Below are 14,087 nucleotides of genomic sequence, written 5' to 3' on the forward strand. Positions count from 1 at the left end.
GGAGTGAACCTGTATATAGGCAATTTTATTGAAAACCCAGGTAAATTTAGGCTTAGGGCTCTTTCACATGGGCAGAATCTGTCTGCTGTTTACCGCTAAGGAGGTGGATGACAAGTCCATGTCCGATCTGGTTATGCAGAGCTGACACGGATACAGCCTGTTCTCCTCTATAGGCGGTCGGATGGAAACAGACTGTCATCTGATCCACCATACAGACGGGGAAGATCCCCCATCTGTCTGTTTTTGGCAGAGAGGATGTCGGCAGATCCCCCGCTGAGCAGGCAGATCTGCTGGCGGAGTCCGCCCATGTGAAAGAGCTCTAAACCTAAACTTATAGTGAGTGCATTTTCATGGATACTAAAAACGGCTATATACAATGTCTCACAAAAGTGAGTACACCCCTCCCATTTTTGTAAATATTTTATTATATCTTTTCATGTGACAACACCGGAGAAATGATACTTTGCTACAATGTAAAGTAGTGAGTGTACAGCTTGTATAACAGTGTAAATTTACTGTCCCATCAAAATAACTCAACACATAGCCATTAATGTCTAAACGCCTGGCAACAAAAGTGAGTACACCCCTAAATGAAAATGTCCAAATTGGGCCCAATTAGCCATTTTCCCTCCCCAGTGTCATGTGTCTCATTAGTGTTACAGGGTCTCAGTTGTGAATGGGGAGCAGGTGTGTTAAATTTGGTGTTATCGCTCTCACTCTCTCATACTGGTCACTGAAAGTTCAACATGGCACCTCATGGCAAAGAACTCTCTGAGGATCTGAAAAAAAAGAATTGTTGCTCTACATAAAGATGGCCTAGGCCAGTGATGGTGAACCTTGGCACCCCAGATGTTTTGGAACTACATTTCCCATGATGCTCATGCACTCTGCAGTGTAGCTGAGCATCATGGGAAATGTAGTTCCAAAACATCTGGGGTGCCAAGGTTCACCATCACTGGCCTAGGCTATCAGAAGATTGCCAAGACTCTGAAACTGAGCTGCAGCACAGTGGCCAAGACTATACAGTGGTTTAACAGGACAGGTTCCACTCAGAACAGGCCTCGCCAGAGATATAGTTGTCGGCAGATCTAATAGAGATTTCAATATCAGATTGTAAAACACATATCTGTCTTAAAAAAACATGTTTGCAAACCTACAGCATAGAGAGAAATGGTATTTTTAAAGAAAGGCCTCATTCACATGGGCTAACAAAGTATAACTAAAGGCAAAACTTTTTTTTTAGTTTTGGATAGAGTACAGAGGTATTAGAATGCTTGTCAGTTTTATTGCTGTCTTTTTTTATTTAGAGCAAAAAAACTTAAAAAAAAACAAACAGTGACCAAATACCACCAAAAGAAAGCTCTATTTGTGGGAAAAAAATGATAAAACTTTAGTTTGGGCACAGTGTTGCATGACCGCACAATTGTCATTCAAAATGCACTGAAAGATGAAAATTGGACTGGACAGGGAGGGGTTGGAAGTGCTTGGTATTGAAATGGTTAAGCACATGCCTGTGTGAGGACTGTTTATCTGCATGGGGATGCACAGCTGTTCATGTAGCCCCATGCAGGCAGCTCTATTCATGTCAGTTAGAACTCAGTGGCTGCACAGACACAGTGAAAAGTGCACGGACACAGTAGACTTTCTGCTGGCCAACTAGTTGGAGCCCAAAACTTTGTGTCGGAGCACTTGTGATAGTGTGACTTAACCAATTACCACCGGCCATCAAATGATGGCTGGGTGGCGCGGCTCTCGTTCTGGGTGGATGTCATATGACGGCCTCCCAGAACGACCGCTCTTGTGTGCCCATGGCGTGCATTGCGGCAATCTGTGGCGCGGTGTGTCAGTCAGACACACCGCTACACTGATCTCTGTAAAGTGCCTCTGACGGAGGCCAATCACAGCTGATCACGATGTAAACAGGAAGAGCCGTTGATCGGCTTTTCCTCACTTGCGTCTGATCAGCTGCTCTCCTGACGGGGGGGGGGGGGGTCTGTGCTGATTTTTTCAGTGCAGTCCCCCCTCAGATGCCCACCAGAATGCTGCCAGGACCACCAGGGATTGGCACCACTCTGGAGCACCAGATATGCCACACTAGACCACCAGGGAAATGCCAATCAGTGCCCATCCCCAATGCCTGTCAGTGCCATCAGTGATGCCTATCAATGCCATCTATCAGTGCCCATCAGTGCCACATATCAGTGCCCAGCAGCGCTACCTATCAGTGCAGCCTTTCAGTGCCCAGTGTCGCCTATCAGTGCCCACCAGTGCCACCCATAGTGCCTATCAATGCCCATCAGTGCTGCATATCAGTGCCACCCATCAGTGCTGCCTATCAGTGCCCGTCAGTGCCGCCTTATCAGTGCCCATCAGTGAAGGGAAAACATACTTATTTACAAAATGTAAAATTTTAACAGAAACAAAAGAAAAACTGAAAATTTATATCAAATACTTACCGTAATTTTCCTTTCCTGATAGGCTCCATGGCAGCATACGTGTGGGTAGCCCCGTCTCCATGATTACCCAATAGGACCCAACTCCCATAAATCTTTGCTCCTGGCTACTATCAGTTTTCCGTAACTAGCCGACTCCAGACATTTGGGAGGGAACTCCTGCTGCCATGGAGCCTATCAGGAAAGGAAAATTACGGTAAGTATTTGATATAAATTTTCCGTTTTCCTGAAAGGCTCCATGGCAGCATACGTGTGGGAAATAACTCGCCAAACACACCCGGGTGGGCAAAATGTCGAGCAAAGAACAAAAGTTTATTTAGCATTGTCAACCGACAAAACTTGCAAACCAAAATTAACAGAAGACAGAGCCGCTGGCTCTACACAGTAATGAGAAACGAAGGTATTAATAGAAGACCAAGAGGCCGCTCTGCAAATAACTTCAGGCGCCACATGGCGAGAAGCTGCCCACGATGTTGAAATACTCTGTGTTGAATGAGCCGTTAATGCCTCAGGAGGAGCCAAGCCCTTTGCTCTGTACGCCCTCTGAATGATCTGAACGATCCAGGTAGAGATAGATCTAGCCGAAGCTCGCAATCCTTTATTCTTGCCATGAGGGAGAACAAAAAGAAATTTTGTTTGTCTAAAGGGAGCTGTGACTTCCAAATATTGTTTAAGCGCGTGTCCTACGTCCAGAGGATGAACATCCTGACTCTCTGAGTTTTTGAAAGTGGGAAGCACAACTTCCTGATTCTCATGGAAGACCGAGGTTACTTTGGGATGCGATCCCAACATGGGAATCAATACTGCCCTATCTGGAAAGAAAGTCAGAAAGGGTTCTTCCGAACCTAGATTCCTAATCTCAGAAACTCTCTTGGCTGAGGTTATAGCTACCAAGAAGATGGTCTTGAGAGTGAGATCCCTTATGGACAGAGGCTCCGTAGAATCCTTTCCAAGGTTTGAGAGAAAATCCAGCACTAAAGGGAGGTCCCATTTAGGAAACCTTGGTTTTCTTTGGGGTCTGAGCCTGGTAGCTCCCATGAAGAATTGTTGTACCAGTGCATGGTTTGCCCAGGAAATACCCGTAAAGGCTGAAATAGCCGATACTTGGACTCTCAATGAACTGATAGCTAGAGGTAAATCAAGGCCTGTTTGAAGAAAGCTTAGTATGTCTTTTATTGTTGGAGAACTGCAAGAATTTTCTCTGGAGGACATATGGGCCGAAAACTTGGACCATATACGCTCATATACCCTATTAGTACTCCCGCGTCTGGAATTGAGAAGGGTTGGGATGACCTCTTCCGGACAACCAAGAGCTTCTAGCCTTTCCCTCTCAAAAACCATACCTTGAGGTTCAGACATGATGGGCATGGATGTAACCTTGTGCCTTGAGATAGCAAATCCGACCTGAGAGGCAGGGGAACTGGCTCTTGATAACTGAGGAGCAGCAGTAGAGGGAACCAAGGTCTGTTGGGCCAGAAAGGAATCACTGCGAGAATCTCCGCCTTCTCTGACCTGAGTCTCCGAAGGAATTGCAGGATCACCGAAACTGGAGGGAAGGCGTAAGCTGTCTGAAACTTCCAATGTTCTGTGAGGGCATCTATCCCATATGCCTGGGGATCCCTGAACCTTGAGTAATATTTCGGAAGCTTCCGATTGCACGGGGAAGCGAACAAGTCGACTTCCAGGGACAATCCTAAGGTCAGGAGCCAATCGAATACTTCCCGGTGTAGAGACCACTCGTTGTTGTCCAACTCGACACGCGATAGGAAGTCCGCCTGAACATTCTGCACCCCTGGGATGTAGACTGCAGAAAGGTTGGACAAATTCTTCTGAGCCCAATTCATTATTGGCTCCGTCTCCTGTAACAGGGACCAGCTGCGAGTTCCCCCTTGCTTCTTTACGTAAGCCACCGCGGTTGTGTTGTCCAACCTTAGCATGACCGAGGCATTCGCTGTCAGATGATGGAATGACCGAAGCGCCTGGAAGGCCGCTCTTAGCTCCAGAACATTGGAGACGACTCTCTGTGATGGAAACGTCCACCTGCCCTGAGCGACCTCCGAAAGGCAGTGAGCGCCCCATCCTCGGTTGCTGGCATCTGAAGTTACCGTGACCCATGAGATGGGAATGATTGAATGGTGGTTGCGCAGGTTCTTCCCCTGTAGCCACCAAAGAAGAGACGTCCTCATGGCTGGAGTGAGGAATATGCGCTGTGTCTGGCTGGATAAGTCCCACTGTTGTAGAAACCCCTTCTGAAAGGGACGAGTGTGCCACTGGGCCCACTTTACCATGGGAATGGTGGCTGACATTGTGCCAATCACCCTCAGACATTGGAGAGCCGAGAGATGGGATGCTGCAAGGGCTGCATGAATCCTGTCTCGTATGACTCCAACCTTCTCTTCTGGAAGGGCGATAGTACCTTCTGCTGTGTTGAACTGCGCCCCTAGGAAAACAAGAGACTGAGTTGGATCTAGGTGACTCTTTTCTAAGTTCAGAAGCCACCCAAACTCCTGTAGAGTGGAGATGACTAGGTCTTTGTGCTCCAAGAGCTGATCTTTGTTCTGGGATAGCAGAAGAAGGTCGTCGAGATAGTGATGGAGACGAACACCTTTGACTCTGAGAAAGGCCACAACTGCCAAAAGAACTTTGGAGAAGACCCGTGGGGACGTTGTTAACCCAAAGGGAAGACATGTAAATTGAAGATGTTGAATGCCTACTGCAAAGCGGAGGTATTGTTGAAACTCCTTTGCCACGGGAACATGGAAGTAAGCGTCCTTCAAATCGACTGATATCATCCAGTCCCCCAGATACACGGACTGCTGGATGGTAAGCAGAGATTCCATCTTGAACTTCTCTTTGCGAATGAAGGAATTGAGATGGGTCAAATCTATTACCGGCCTCCATGTGCCGTTTTTCTTTTGAACCAGAAACAAAGGGGAATACATGCCCTCTCCACGTTCTTCTTCTGGAACGGGAACGGCTGCGCCTTGAACCAGTAAAGAGTTCACGTAGGTCAATAGGACTTGTTTCTTCTCTTTTGATTCTGGAAGATTTGTGGGAATAAATCTTAGCTTTGGGGTGCTGATAAAACCCCACTTGTGACCTGAGGAAATTGTTTTTACAGTCCAAAAATCCCGAATTGAGGCCGCCCAAACATGCCTGAAGTGGAGAAGACGAGCCCCCACCTGACAAGCTTGAGCGGGCCCAATTTCAAAAGGATTTCGCGGAATCCTGCTTGCCGGACGAACCCCCTTTTGAGGTATTTTTGAAAGAAGATTGCCTGGATCTCCATGACCTTGAGAATTCTCGACCAGGTCTATAGCTCCGCGCCTCCCTGGCACGATCAGGGCCTTGTCTTCTAGGAAATGGACGCCTTTGATTTTGAAGATGTCTGTCCTGGGGAAGAAACCCCGTAGCCCGGGATATGGCAGTATCCAGCTTGTTACCAAACAAAGATGACCCCTCAAAGGGAATACGGCACCAGGCCTGTTTGGATGCTGGATCCGCCAGCCATGGACGGAGCCATAACGCACGGCGAGCTGAGACTGCTGCTAACATATCCCAAGATATCAGGCGGATAACATCAATAGATGCCTCCCCCAAAAAGGCAGACGCCATCCTGATTTCTTGAATAGGGGAGTCTTTTGCTGATTCAATAGAAATACCCCTCAGGAATTCCTCTACAGAATCAGCCCATGATTCTATGGCCTTGGATACCGCTGCCATTGCAAGCACTGGTTTGCAAGCCATTCCAGAAGTCAGATATATCCTCTTAAGGTCTGAATCGATCCGCCTTTCCAAAGGATCTTTAAAGGATACCGTATCCTCTAAGGGTAGGGTTACATATCTCACCAAACGCATGAGCGCTGCATCCACCAGTGGTGCTGACTCCAGGTGCTTCACATGCTCTTCTTTAAAGGGATATAATTTCAGGATTTTTGACTGCATGGAACCCTTTTTATCCACCTTGCTCCATTCCTCGGTAATAATGTCACCCAACTCTGAAAGGAAGGGAAAAAATTGTCGCTCCTTATTGAGCTGTTTAAAGAACTTTCTCTGCTTTGGTGGGGAAGTAATAGGGTCTTCCCACTTCAGAGCCTCTCTCACTGCTTTGACCAATGAGGGCACCAGTCCATAGTCAAAACCTACACCAGGATCCTCACAGTCAGATTCACTATCTGAGATGGGAGCAGATAGGCGGCTTGGCTGAGAGGATTCCCATGTCTCCTGCAATGGGTTCTCTCCAGGTGGAGGAGCCAATAATTCTGACGGGGATTCACACAGCTGTAGAGCATCCCTCTCCTGCAGAGACTCCTTCACAACCCGTCTTACTATTGACTCCAAACGCTGGTCTGCACCATCCCTTTCATCTGCAGCTTTGGAGAAGCAATGATCGCATAAGGATACGTCCGAAGGAACAGGCATCCTGCACCCCCAGCATGATTTTTCCGTACGCTTGCTGGAGTGAGCAGCAGGGGGGTGAGAATAATTCTTATTATGCTGTTCAGATCTTGACCTATGCTGGCTAGATCTTGAGGAGGATTTATGGCGGTGTGATCTTGATGATCCACTGCGTCTAGAAGTGTTAGGTTGTGGATCAGACCCAGAAGGGCTGTAAGGGTAAAACAGACAGAGAGAGAAAAGGATATACAGTCAATCCGACCTATGCCAAACACTCTCTCCAATATATAAAAAGCATAAATACTAAAGACCTACCTAACATGAGCGGGCTGGCCACTAGGAGGCAGTAAGGCGTCCATATTCACAATAAACCCACAGTTTAAGAAACACTGCAACCAAAGAGAAAAATAAAACACACATTTTTTTTTTTTTTTTTTAAAAAGCATTTCCCCAGCCTAAGGGACATGCTCTTACCTTAAACCGCTGCGCTGACAGCCCCGGGAAGTCGCTGCGACCACTGCAAACATTCCCAGGGTTCTAACAGCTTCCAAAGCCTTTTAAATTTGGCGCCCGTGACGTCATCGCCGACGTCAGACGCGAGGCGCTCGCGCGCATGCGCGGGAACCAAGCCTCGGTCTCATACCGGGTTCGCACATGCGCAGAACGCCTGCATAACCCGGAAGTAAGAGAGAGGTTTGCTGGAACGCGGAAGCGAACGCAAACGGCATGGAGGAGACCGCAAGACAAACAAAAGAAATACACACAAATACAATGCTGCCATGGATAGATAAAAGGCTCACCACTCCACCAACGATCACCTGGCCGAACGGACTGGAACACACACGCCATACCTCCAGCAGATAATGGTCACCCATAGCAACGGGACACAGACCGTGCGCACTCAGGTAGGAAATCCTTTCTTCAGCGCTACTCTGCAAATACTCTCCATACCCTGCTTAACAGTCAGGGCCTATCGGAGGAAAAAAATTCTCAGTCAATCAGCCAATCGATCGTCGTGAAGTTTTATTTCCAGGAAAGAAACCATCTGGTCCTACTGGGGAGGACAAAAAAGGAACACTGATAGTAGCCAGGAGCAAAGATTTATGGGAGTTGGGTCCTATTGGGTAATCGTGGAGGCGGGGCTACCCACACGTATGCTGCCATGGAGCCTTTCAGGAAACTTTTTTTTTCAAAATTTAGGTCTTTTTTTTTATTTGTTTAGCAAAAAATAGAGACAGCACTGAAAGCTGAAAATTGGCATGGGCAGGAAGGGGGTGTAAGTGCCTGGTATTGAGGTGGTTAAAGTTTATATATGCAAGAATAAAGTGTTCCTAGTTGGTAAATCTATCCCGTTTAGTAAACTCTAGAGTAGAGCGGCTGCTCCTTTGTAAGCAGAGGTTCTTTGTCCACTCGATAAAGTGGTCTCTCTCTCTCCCAGGGCTCCGGAATAATGTTTGCTCAAGCTCCACTACTCTCAGTTACTAATTGTCAACTCACTGCCTCCGCTGCTATCAGCTGGGTTGCGGTCTGTCTCAGTCCTAGTCTTCCCGCAGAAAGAGAGGCATCATTCTCTTTCAGCCCATGAAAACTACTACAGCTCCCCTTCTGGGGTTTTTAGTTTTCATCAAACCTGTAGTAATGGCCGAGTCTCTTCAGTGAACTACACTTCCCAGAAGCCTAAACATTTCTCCTCAGAGTCTATTGCAATCCACGGTGCAATCCATTGTTTCCCAGGTGCCCTCTAGTAGATGGAGGGTGGCATTAACACTGCCTGTCTCTATTATGACTGTGTAGAAATCCTTTGTTGGTACACACACAGAAGCAGAAGCAGACAGAATGAGACTCCAACTGCTCCTCTTTTGGCAATTAAGTACCCGGCTGCAGTAGTAAACAAAGAAAAAACATGCACGATAATTGTATAAATGAAATTTCATAGGAAAATACTGTACCCCATTTTTTTTCAGTTGTGTGTACAATTCCTTTGGCTGAAGATGACCTTAAGATGAAAAAAGACAGAATGTGATATAACTGCTATATTAAATATGTTGTGACTTTAAACGTCATATTTTATTAGAAATTGTTGTGTAAACCTTTAACCCATCTTACCAGATATAATTCGTAAAGTTTCATATACTCAAGCACCAACTCAACACAGATGGCCTCCTGATGAGTGTATCTTGTCAGGTAATTCTGAGTTAATTTAACTTGAAATCTGGAGTCTAGGTACCTGTTAATGGGTATTGCTTTGTGACGCTTTATTTTATACTTGCTCTATTTTGGCTGAAAAAAGTCCTGCCTTTTTGGACAAATTGGAAATCTTCTAGTCTTGGTAGATTTAGCAGTGAAGGCATTCCACCGCACCAATAAGGTAATATAATTGTGCATGGTCTTAGGAAATCTCTTAAGCTTTAGATAAAATAGCTATATCAGTAAATTCATTCAATTATGCATATTTCTCAGGGAGGAGGGATATCTGTTGGGATGCAGGCATGGTAGGGTTTTCCACTTGGCCTCTCTGGTGGGTTCTACCCTCCTCCTGCGTGTTCGGGAACACCTTGGACCGCTTTTGTAGTGGGTGCTGGTGTAGAAATGTACTATTCATGTGTCAATGATGATATCAATTATTATTTTATTTAGATTGTATGCTGTACAAATTGAAGAAGTGGACTATAGGTCCAGGAAACACATCAAGACTTCAGATCACATATATGGACAAGACACATCATACTGTCAATATTGGCTTTTTTATGGTTATATATTGTTTCATAGGAATATTTTATGCAATAACAATATATTTTCAATATGAATTAATAAAATAGTGTATTTTAAGCATAAAAATGTTGTGCCTCGATAGTCCAATTTTTATACTTTCACAATGTTAGGATGATATTTTGTTTTGATATTTGCTGGGAGGTGGAGACCCTCTTTTCAGTGCTATGGGTAGCAGCAGTTTTCTATGTGAATTATTAGACTTCCCCCAGCAATACTTAATATGTAGCATTTACAGACAGCACAATTCTGTGGTGGGACATACTAGATGCACACAGTTGCATTCTTCCTAGGCTTTTGAAACGAGAAATAGGGGCACCGTTCAGCAGAAAATATGTAAGTAAAGGATCATGCTTCTGACTGCATTGACTAATTAATATGCAAATAAACAATTGTTTAAATCAATATGTGCAACTATATCAGTACCAATATGGTATTGCACAGAACAGCCCTTAACTTCTTCTCCTCTCCTGTAGTTCCCCTCTGAAGCTCTCCGCTCCTCCCCTTCTGCAACTGCCCCCATTGTGCGGGTGCACGTCCATACTGGGCTGTGCGCATCTGTAGACTCACACAGTGTGGCTCAGCCCTGATCCCTCCTCACATGATTTGATTGACAGCAGAAGGAGCCAATGGCTCCCGCTGCTGCCTCTGTTTCTTATGAGGCCAAGAAGAGGGAAGGGTGCTGCTGCAGACAGGCACAGCACTGTGTCGAGAAAGGACTCAGGTAAGGGTTTGGGAGGAAGAGGTGGAGATGAAGGTGGGGGGGATACAATTAATGGAACATTTTTACATTAATGCAGGGAATGCATTAGGTTCTGATCACACTAGTGCAATTTCAGATGTGACTTGAGTCGCACAGAATCACATGACAATATAAATCATTGTTTTCAATGGTTCCTGTTCACATTAATGCAACTCAGCACTTTGTGATTTTGGAAAAAGGTTCTTGTGCTACTTTGGTGTGATTCCAGCATGATTAGAAATTCTGGATGGACCCTCTGCACACTGCTACACCCTTCAAAGCAAACTATGCAATGAAAATCAGGGATATTTAGTTCATATATATTGCAATACATGTCTAAACTGACATTATCCCATTTCTGGCCAGTAATCCCTCTTCTGGCCAGTCCTACACTGTTTTGCCACGGCAAATGCTAAGGTGGACACCATGCCAACATTGGGCATGAAGACCCAAGGTGGGGGAGAGCTACAAGATTCAGATCTGGTCTCTGACCTGCGTTACAACAAATGGCACGTACACACGATCGGACTGTCCGGCGGAATTTGAAGGTGAGGTCCGTCGGACTTTCAAGCGAACGGACTTGGCCACACACGATCACTCCAAAAGTTTGGTGGATTCTAATGTGATGACGTAGAATAAGAAAGTTCATAACCGGTAGATAATAGCTGCCCTAGCGTTGGTTTTAGTCCGCCGGACTAGCACACCGCCAAAAACGGATTGTCTGCTAAAAGCCGTGTCTGGCGGACAATTTTGAAGCAAGTCTTATTTCTAAGTCCGCCAGACTTTTGGGAAGAAAAAGTCCGCTGGAGCCCACACGCGATCGAATTGTGTCGAAATATTCCGATCGCGTGTACACGGCAAAAGAAAAGATATGCCTGTGCTCAAATCCCAATAGCTTATACATGGTCAGCTTAAACAAGTATTGCAATATATGTAAACTAATTATCCCTGTTTTTTTTTTTTTTATTGAATAGTTTGCTTGGAAGGGTGTAGTAGTGTGCAGAGGGTCCATCCAGAATTTGTAGTGTTAAAATGTGGTCACACTGCTTTAGCACCCGATAGTTCAAATACATGTACAAGCCATTGGGATTTGAGCACAGGTATATCTTCTTTCCAGCATGATTATGGCCCCATGGAATATGTAAACCACTTCAAAGAGGCATCCAAGTTGCACTTCATAATCACACTGAAAGTCAGATCAAAAATGAGATTGTGGCAGTATGAACCTGGCCTCGAAGGTATAGTTTATTGAGGTTCAGCCCGGGTTCATGTGTTTCCCTGCATCTAATTCACATAGCAGGAGAATGTGACTGGCACCCTATGGAGCCGTTTCACATATCTCCAGGGCGGCTGCGGAGCGCACTGCACAAAAACGATGTGAGTCTTTGGCTCCGTTTCAGGGCCGAATTCAGGTATAGAATCGGCCCTGATTTGTCCCTGAAATGGGGAACAGGGACGCACAGCGCTCCGGTGTTATCCGCAGCGTGCTATAGTGTGAACCCAGGCTCAAAGTATACAAACCAGAATAATCAACAGAGTAAAGAACAACCAATGTGTACACCCATGAAACCACTTTAAAAACAAATAAAAAAGTGAATAATTTAAAGGCTAAAATTTGTTTTCAATGTAGTAAAACAGTTTTGATAGTTAAATAATAAATTTCCAAATCGATGTCTATACTTAAGAACAAAATATTTTGCGTGCACTCATTATTTACATATGCAATATTGTAGTATACTATATTTGGATTATTTTATAGCTACGGTACTTACTTTCAATGAAAGCTTCAGTAATGACCAACTGATTCTCATTAATCCTGGCCAGCTGAATAATGCATTTTCCTTGATTTTCCTGGTATCCTGGCTTTAAAGCCTTGCACACGGCCATGGATATTGTGTCTTCTGTTGACTGTCCATCTTCTGTGCGCTGACCATCATTGCCCTGAAAAACACAGATGTTTCATGACACCAATGGACACTTTTTACAAATTATTATATTTTATTTCTTTGTAAATACTGCTGTTTTGTAATCACTGTGTAGACCTGCAGAGTAACTGTGACTATAGTATGATTTATGCTTCAAATGCTGCAGTTCCCTATTGTATTAGACCCCTTTCACACTTGCATGCCCATAGCGTCGGCGGTAAAACGCCGCTATTTTTAGCAGCATTTTACCGTTGGATTTGCAGCGCATTTCAGCCACTATCGGGGTGCTTTTACCCACGCTATTAGCCGAGAATGGGTTAAAACTGCCTTCAATATGCCGCAATAGCGGTGTTTTGCCGGCGGTATTGCAGCGCTGCCCCATTGATTTCAATTGGGGGCAGCGGTGGAGGAGCAGTAAACACACCGCTCCTTCACCACTCCGAAGAAGCTGCTGGCAGGACTTTTCCTGACGTCCTGCCAGCGCACCGCTCCAGTGTGAAACCCCTCGGGCTTTCACACTGGAATGAATGGAGCAGCAGTTTGAGGGCGGATTGCAGGCGCTATTTCTAATGATATAGCGCCTGCAAAAAGCCCTCGGTGTGAAAGGGGTCTTAAATCTGTTCATAGACCTTAGCTGACAGTAATCACACAGGTGAGATCCAATTGAACCCAGGGTGTGCTATTGCCAGTTTGCTGGAGGGCGCTCTTTTTAAAGCCAAGTTTATGGCACAAAGGGACAAACAATGTGGAGGAAGCCAGAAAGGGGAAATCAAAGGTGATTGGCGCAGGTTTTTACATCTGTACGACAGCAACTGGTTGATGGGCTTGGGGCCATCCATAGACATTAGATTGATGTCCAATGAGAATCTGTAATTTTATTTCTCTGTACCCTAATAGTAGGCACATACATATCAATATGATCAATTAAGCAGTCTTTCAATGCAACTAAGCAGATCAAATTGTGTAAAATCCCAAAACTCCATTGGAGTGATTTATTGAAGCTGATTGGATTGGATGTATCAGAATTTTGTCAAGCAACTTTAATGCTCAAACAAATATCAAGAGCAGTCTCCAGCTCTTGCACATTCTCCCTCCAGCCTTTTGCTTATACTTTCAGTTAAAAAGCTGGAGGAAATGTTAAGCGCACTTGTAGTCCATTATCAGTGAGCTCTTAATCCATTATAAGCTCTAACGAGCAAGGCCCTCCTGTATTAAATTGTATTGTAACTGTACTGTTTGCCCTAACGTTGTAAAGTGCTGCACAAACTGTTGGCGCTATATAAATCCTATATAATAATAATAATATTTGAGAACTACAAGTTTGTCTGTGTTGGTAGTAGATGGGATTTGTAGTTTATTCATTCACAAATCAAATGACAAATTTATACAAATGTGAATAAATAATGCAACTGTGAGGGTGGAGTCCCACACAGTTGAATTAATTTGAAAAGTGACAGTGGCTGCAGAGGAGAGGTACCTCCCCGCACTGTCACAGGATGAGGACTCTATCGGGGTGAGGGATAGGGTTGCCACCTCATCCCTTTAACCACATGCCGACCATGTATGTCGGCACAATGGCACGGCTAGGCAAATGGGTGTACAGGTATGTCCCCTTTAAATCGCGGCATTGTGGGCACCCGCCGCAGACTCAATGTCCGCCAGGGGCCCGCAACTGTGTCACAGAGCGGCAGAACGGGGAGATGAGGCATTTCTCTGTTCTGTCTAGCAACATGACAGAGATCCACTGCTCCTTGTTATCGGGAGCAGTGATCTCTGTCATGTCTTAGAGAGACAATCCCC

At 45.2% G+C, this 14,087-nt stretch overlaps 1 protein-coding gene across 1 annotated transcript in view; it reads right to left on the minus strand.

Moving 5' to 3' along the window:
• Nucleotides 1-14,087, minus strand: part of PODXL (podocalyxin like) — a 136,291-nt gene that overhangs the window by 19,226 nt on the left and 102,978 nt on the right. Inside the window, exons 5-6 of the mRNA XM_077473266.1 lie at nt 12,135-12,303; nt 8,801-8,847 (exon numbers count right to left, since the gene is read on the minus strand). Coding sequence (XP_077329392.1) covers nt 8,801-8,847; nt 12,135-12,303 — 216 coding nt within the window. The remainder of the gene's footprint in view (nt 1-8,800; nt 8,848-12,134; nt 12,304-14,087) is intronic.

The sequence above is a fragment of the Lithobates pipiens genome, unplaced genomic scaffold (genome assembly GCF_037356315.1).
Source record: "Lithobates pipiens isolate NorthernLeopardFrog02 unplaced genomic scaffold, aLitPip1_a1.2 Scaffold_8, whole genome shotgun sequence".
Lineage (NCBI taxonomy): Eukaryota > Metazoa > Chordata > Amphibia > Anura > Ranidae > Lithobates > Lithobates pipiens.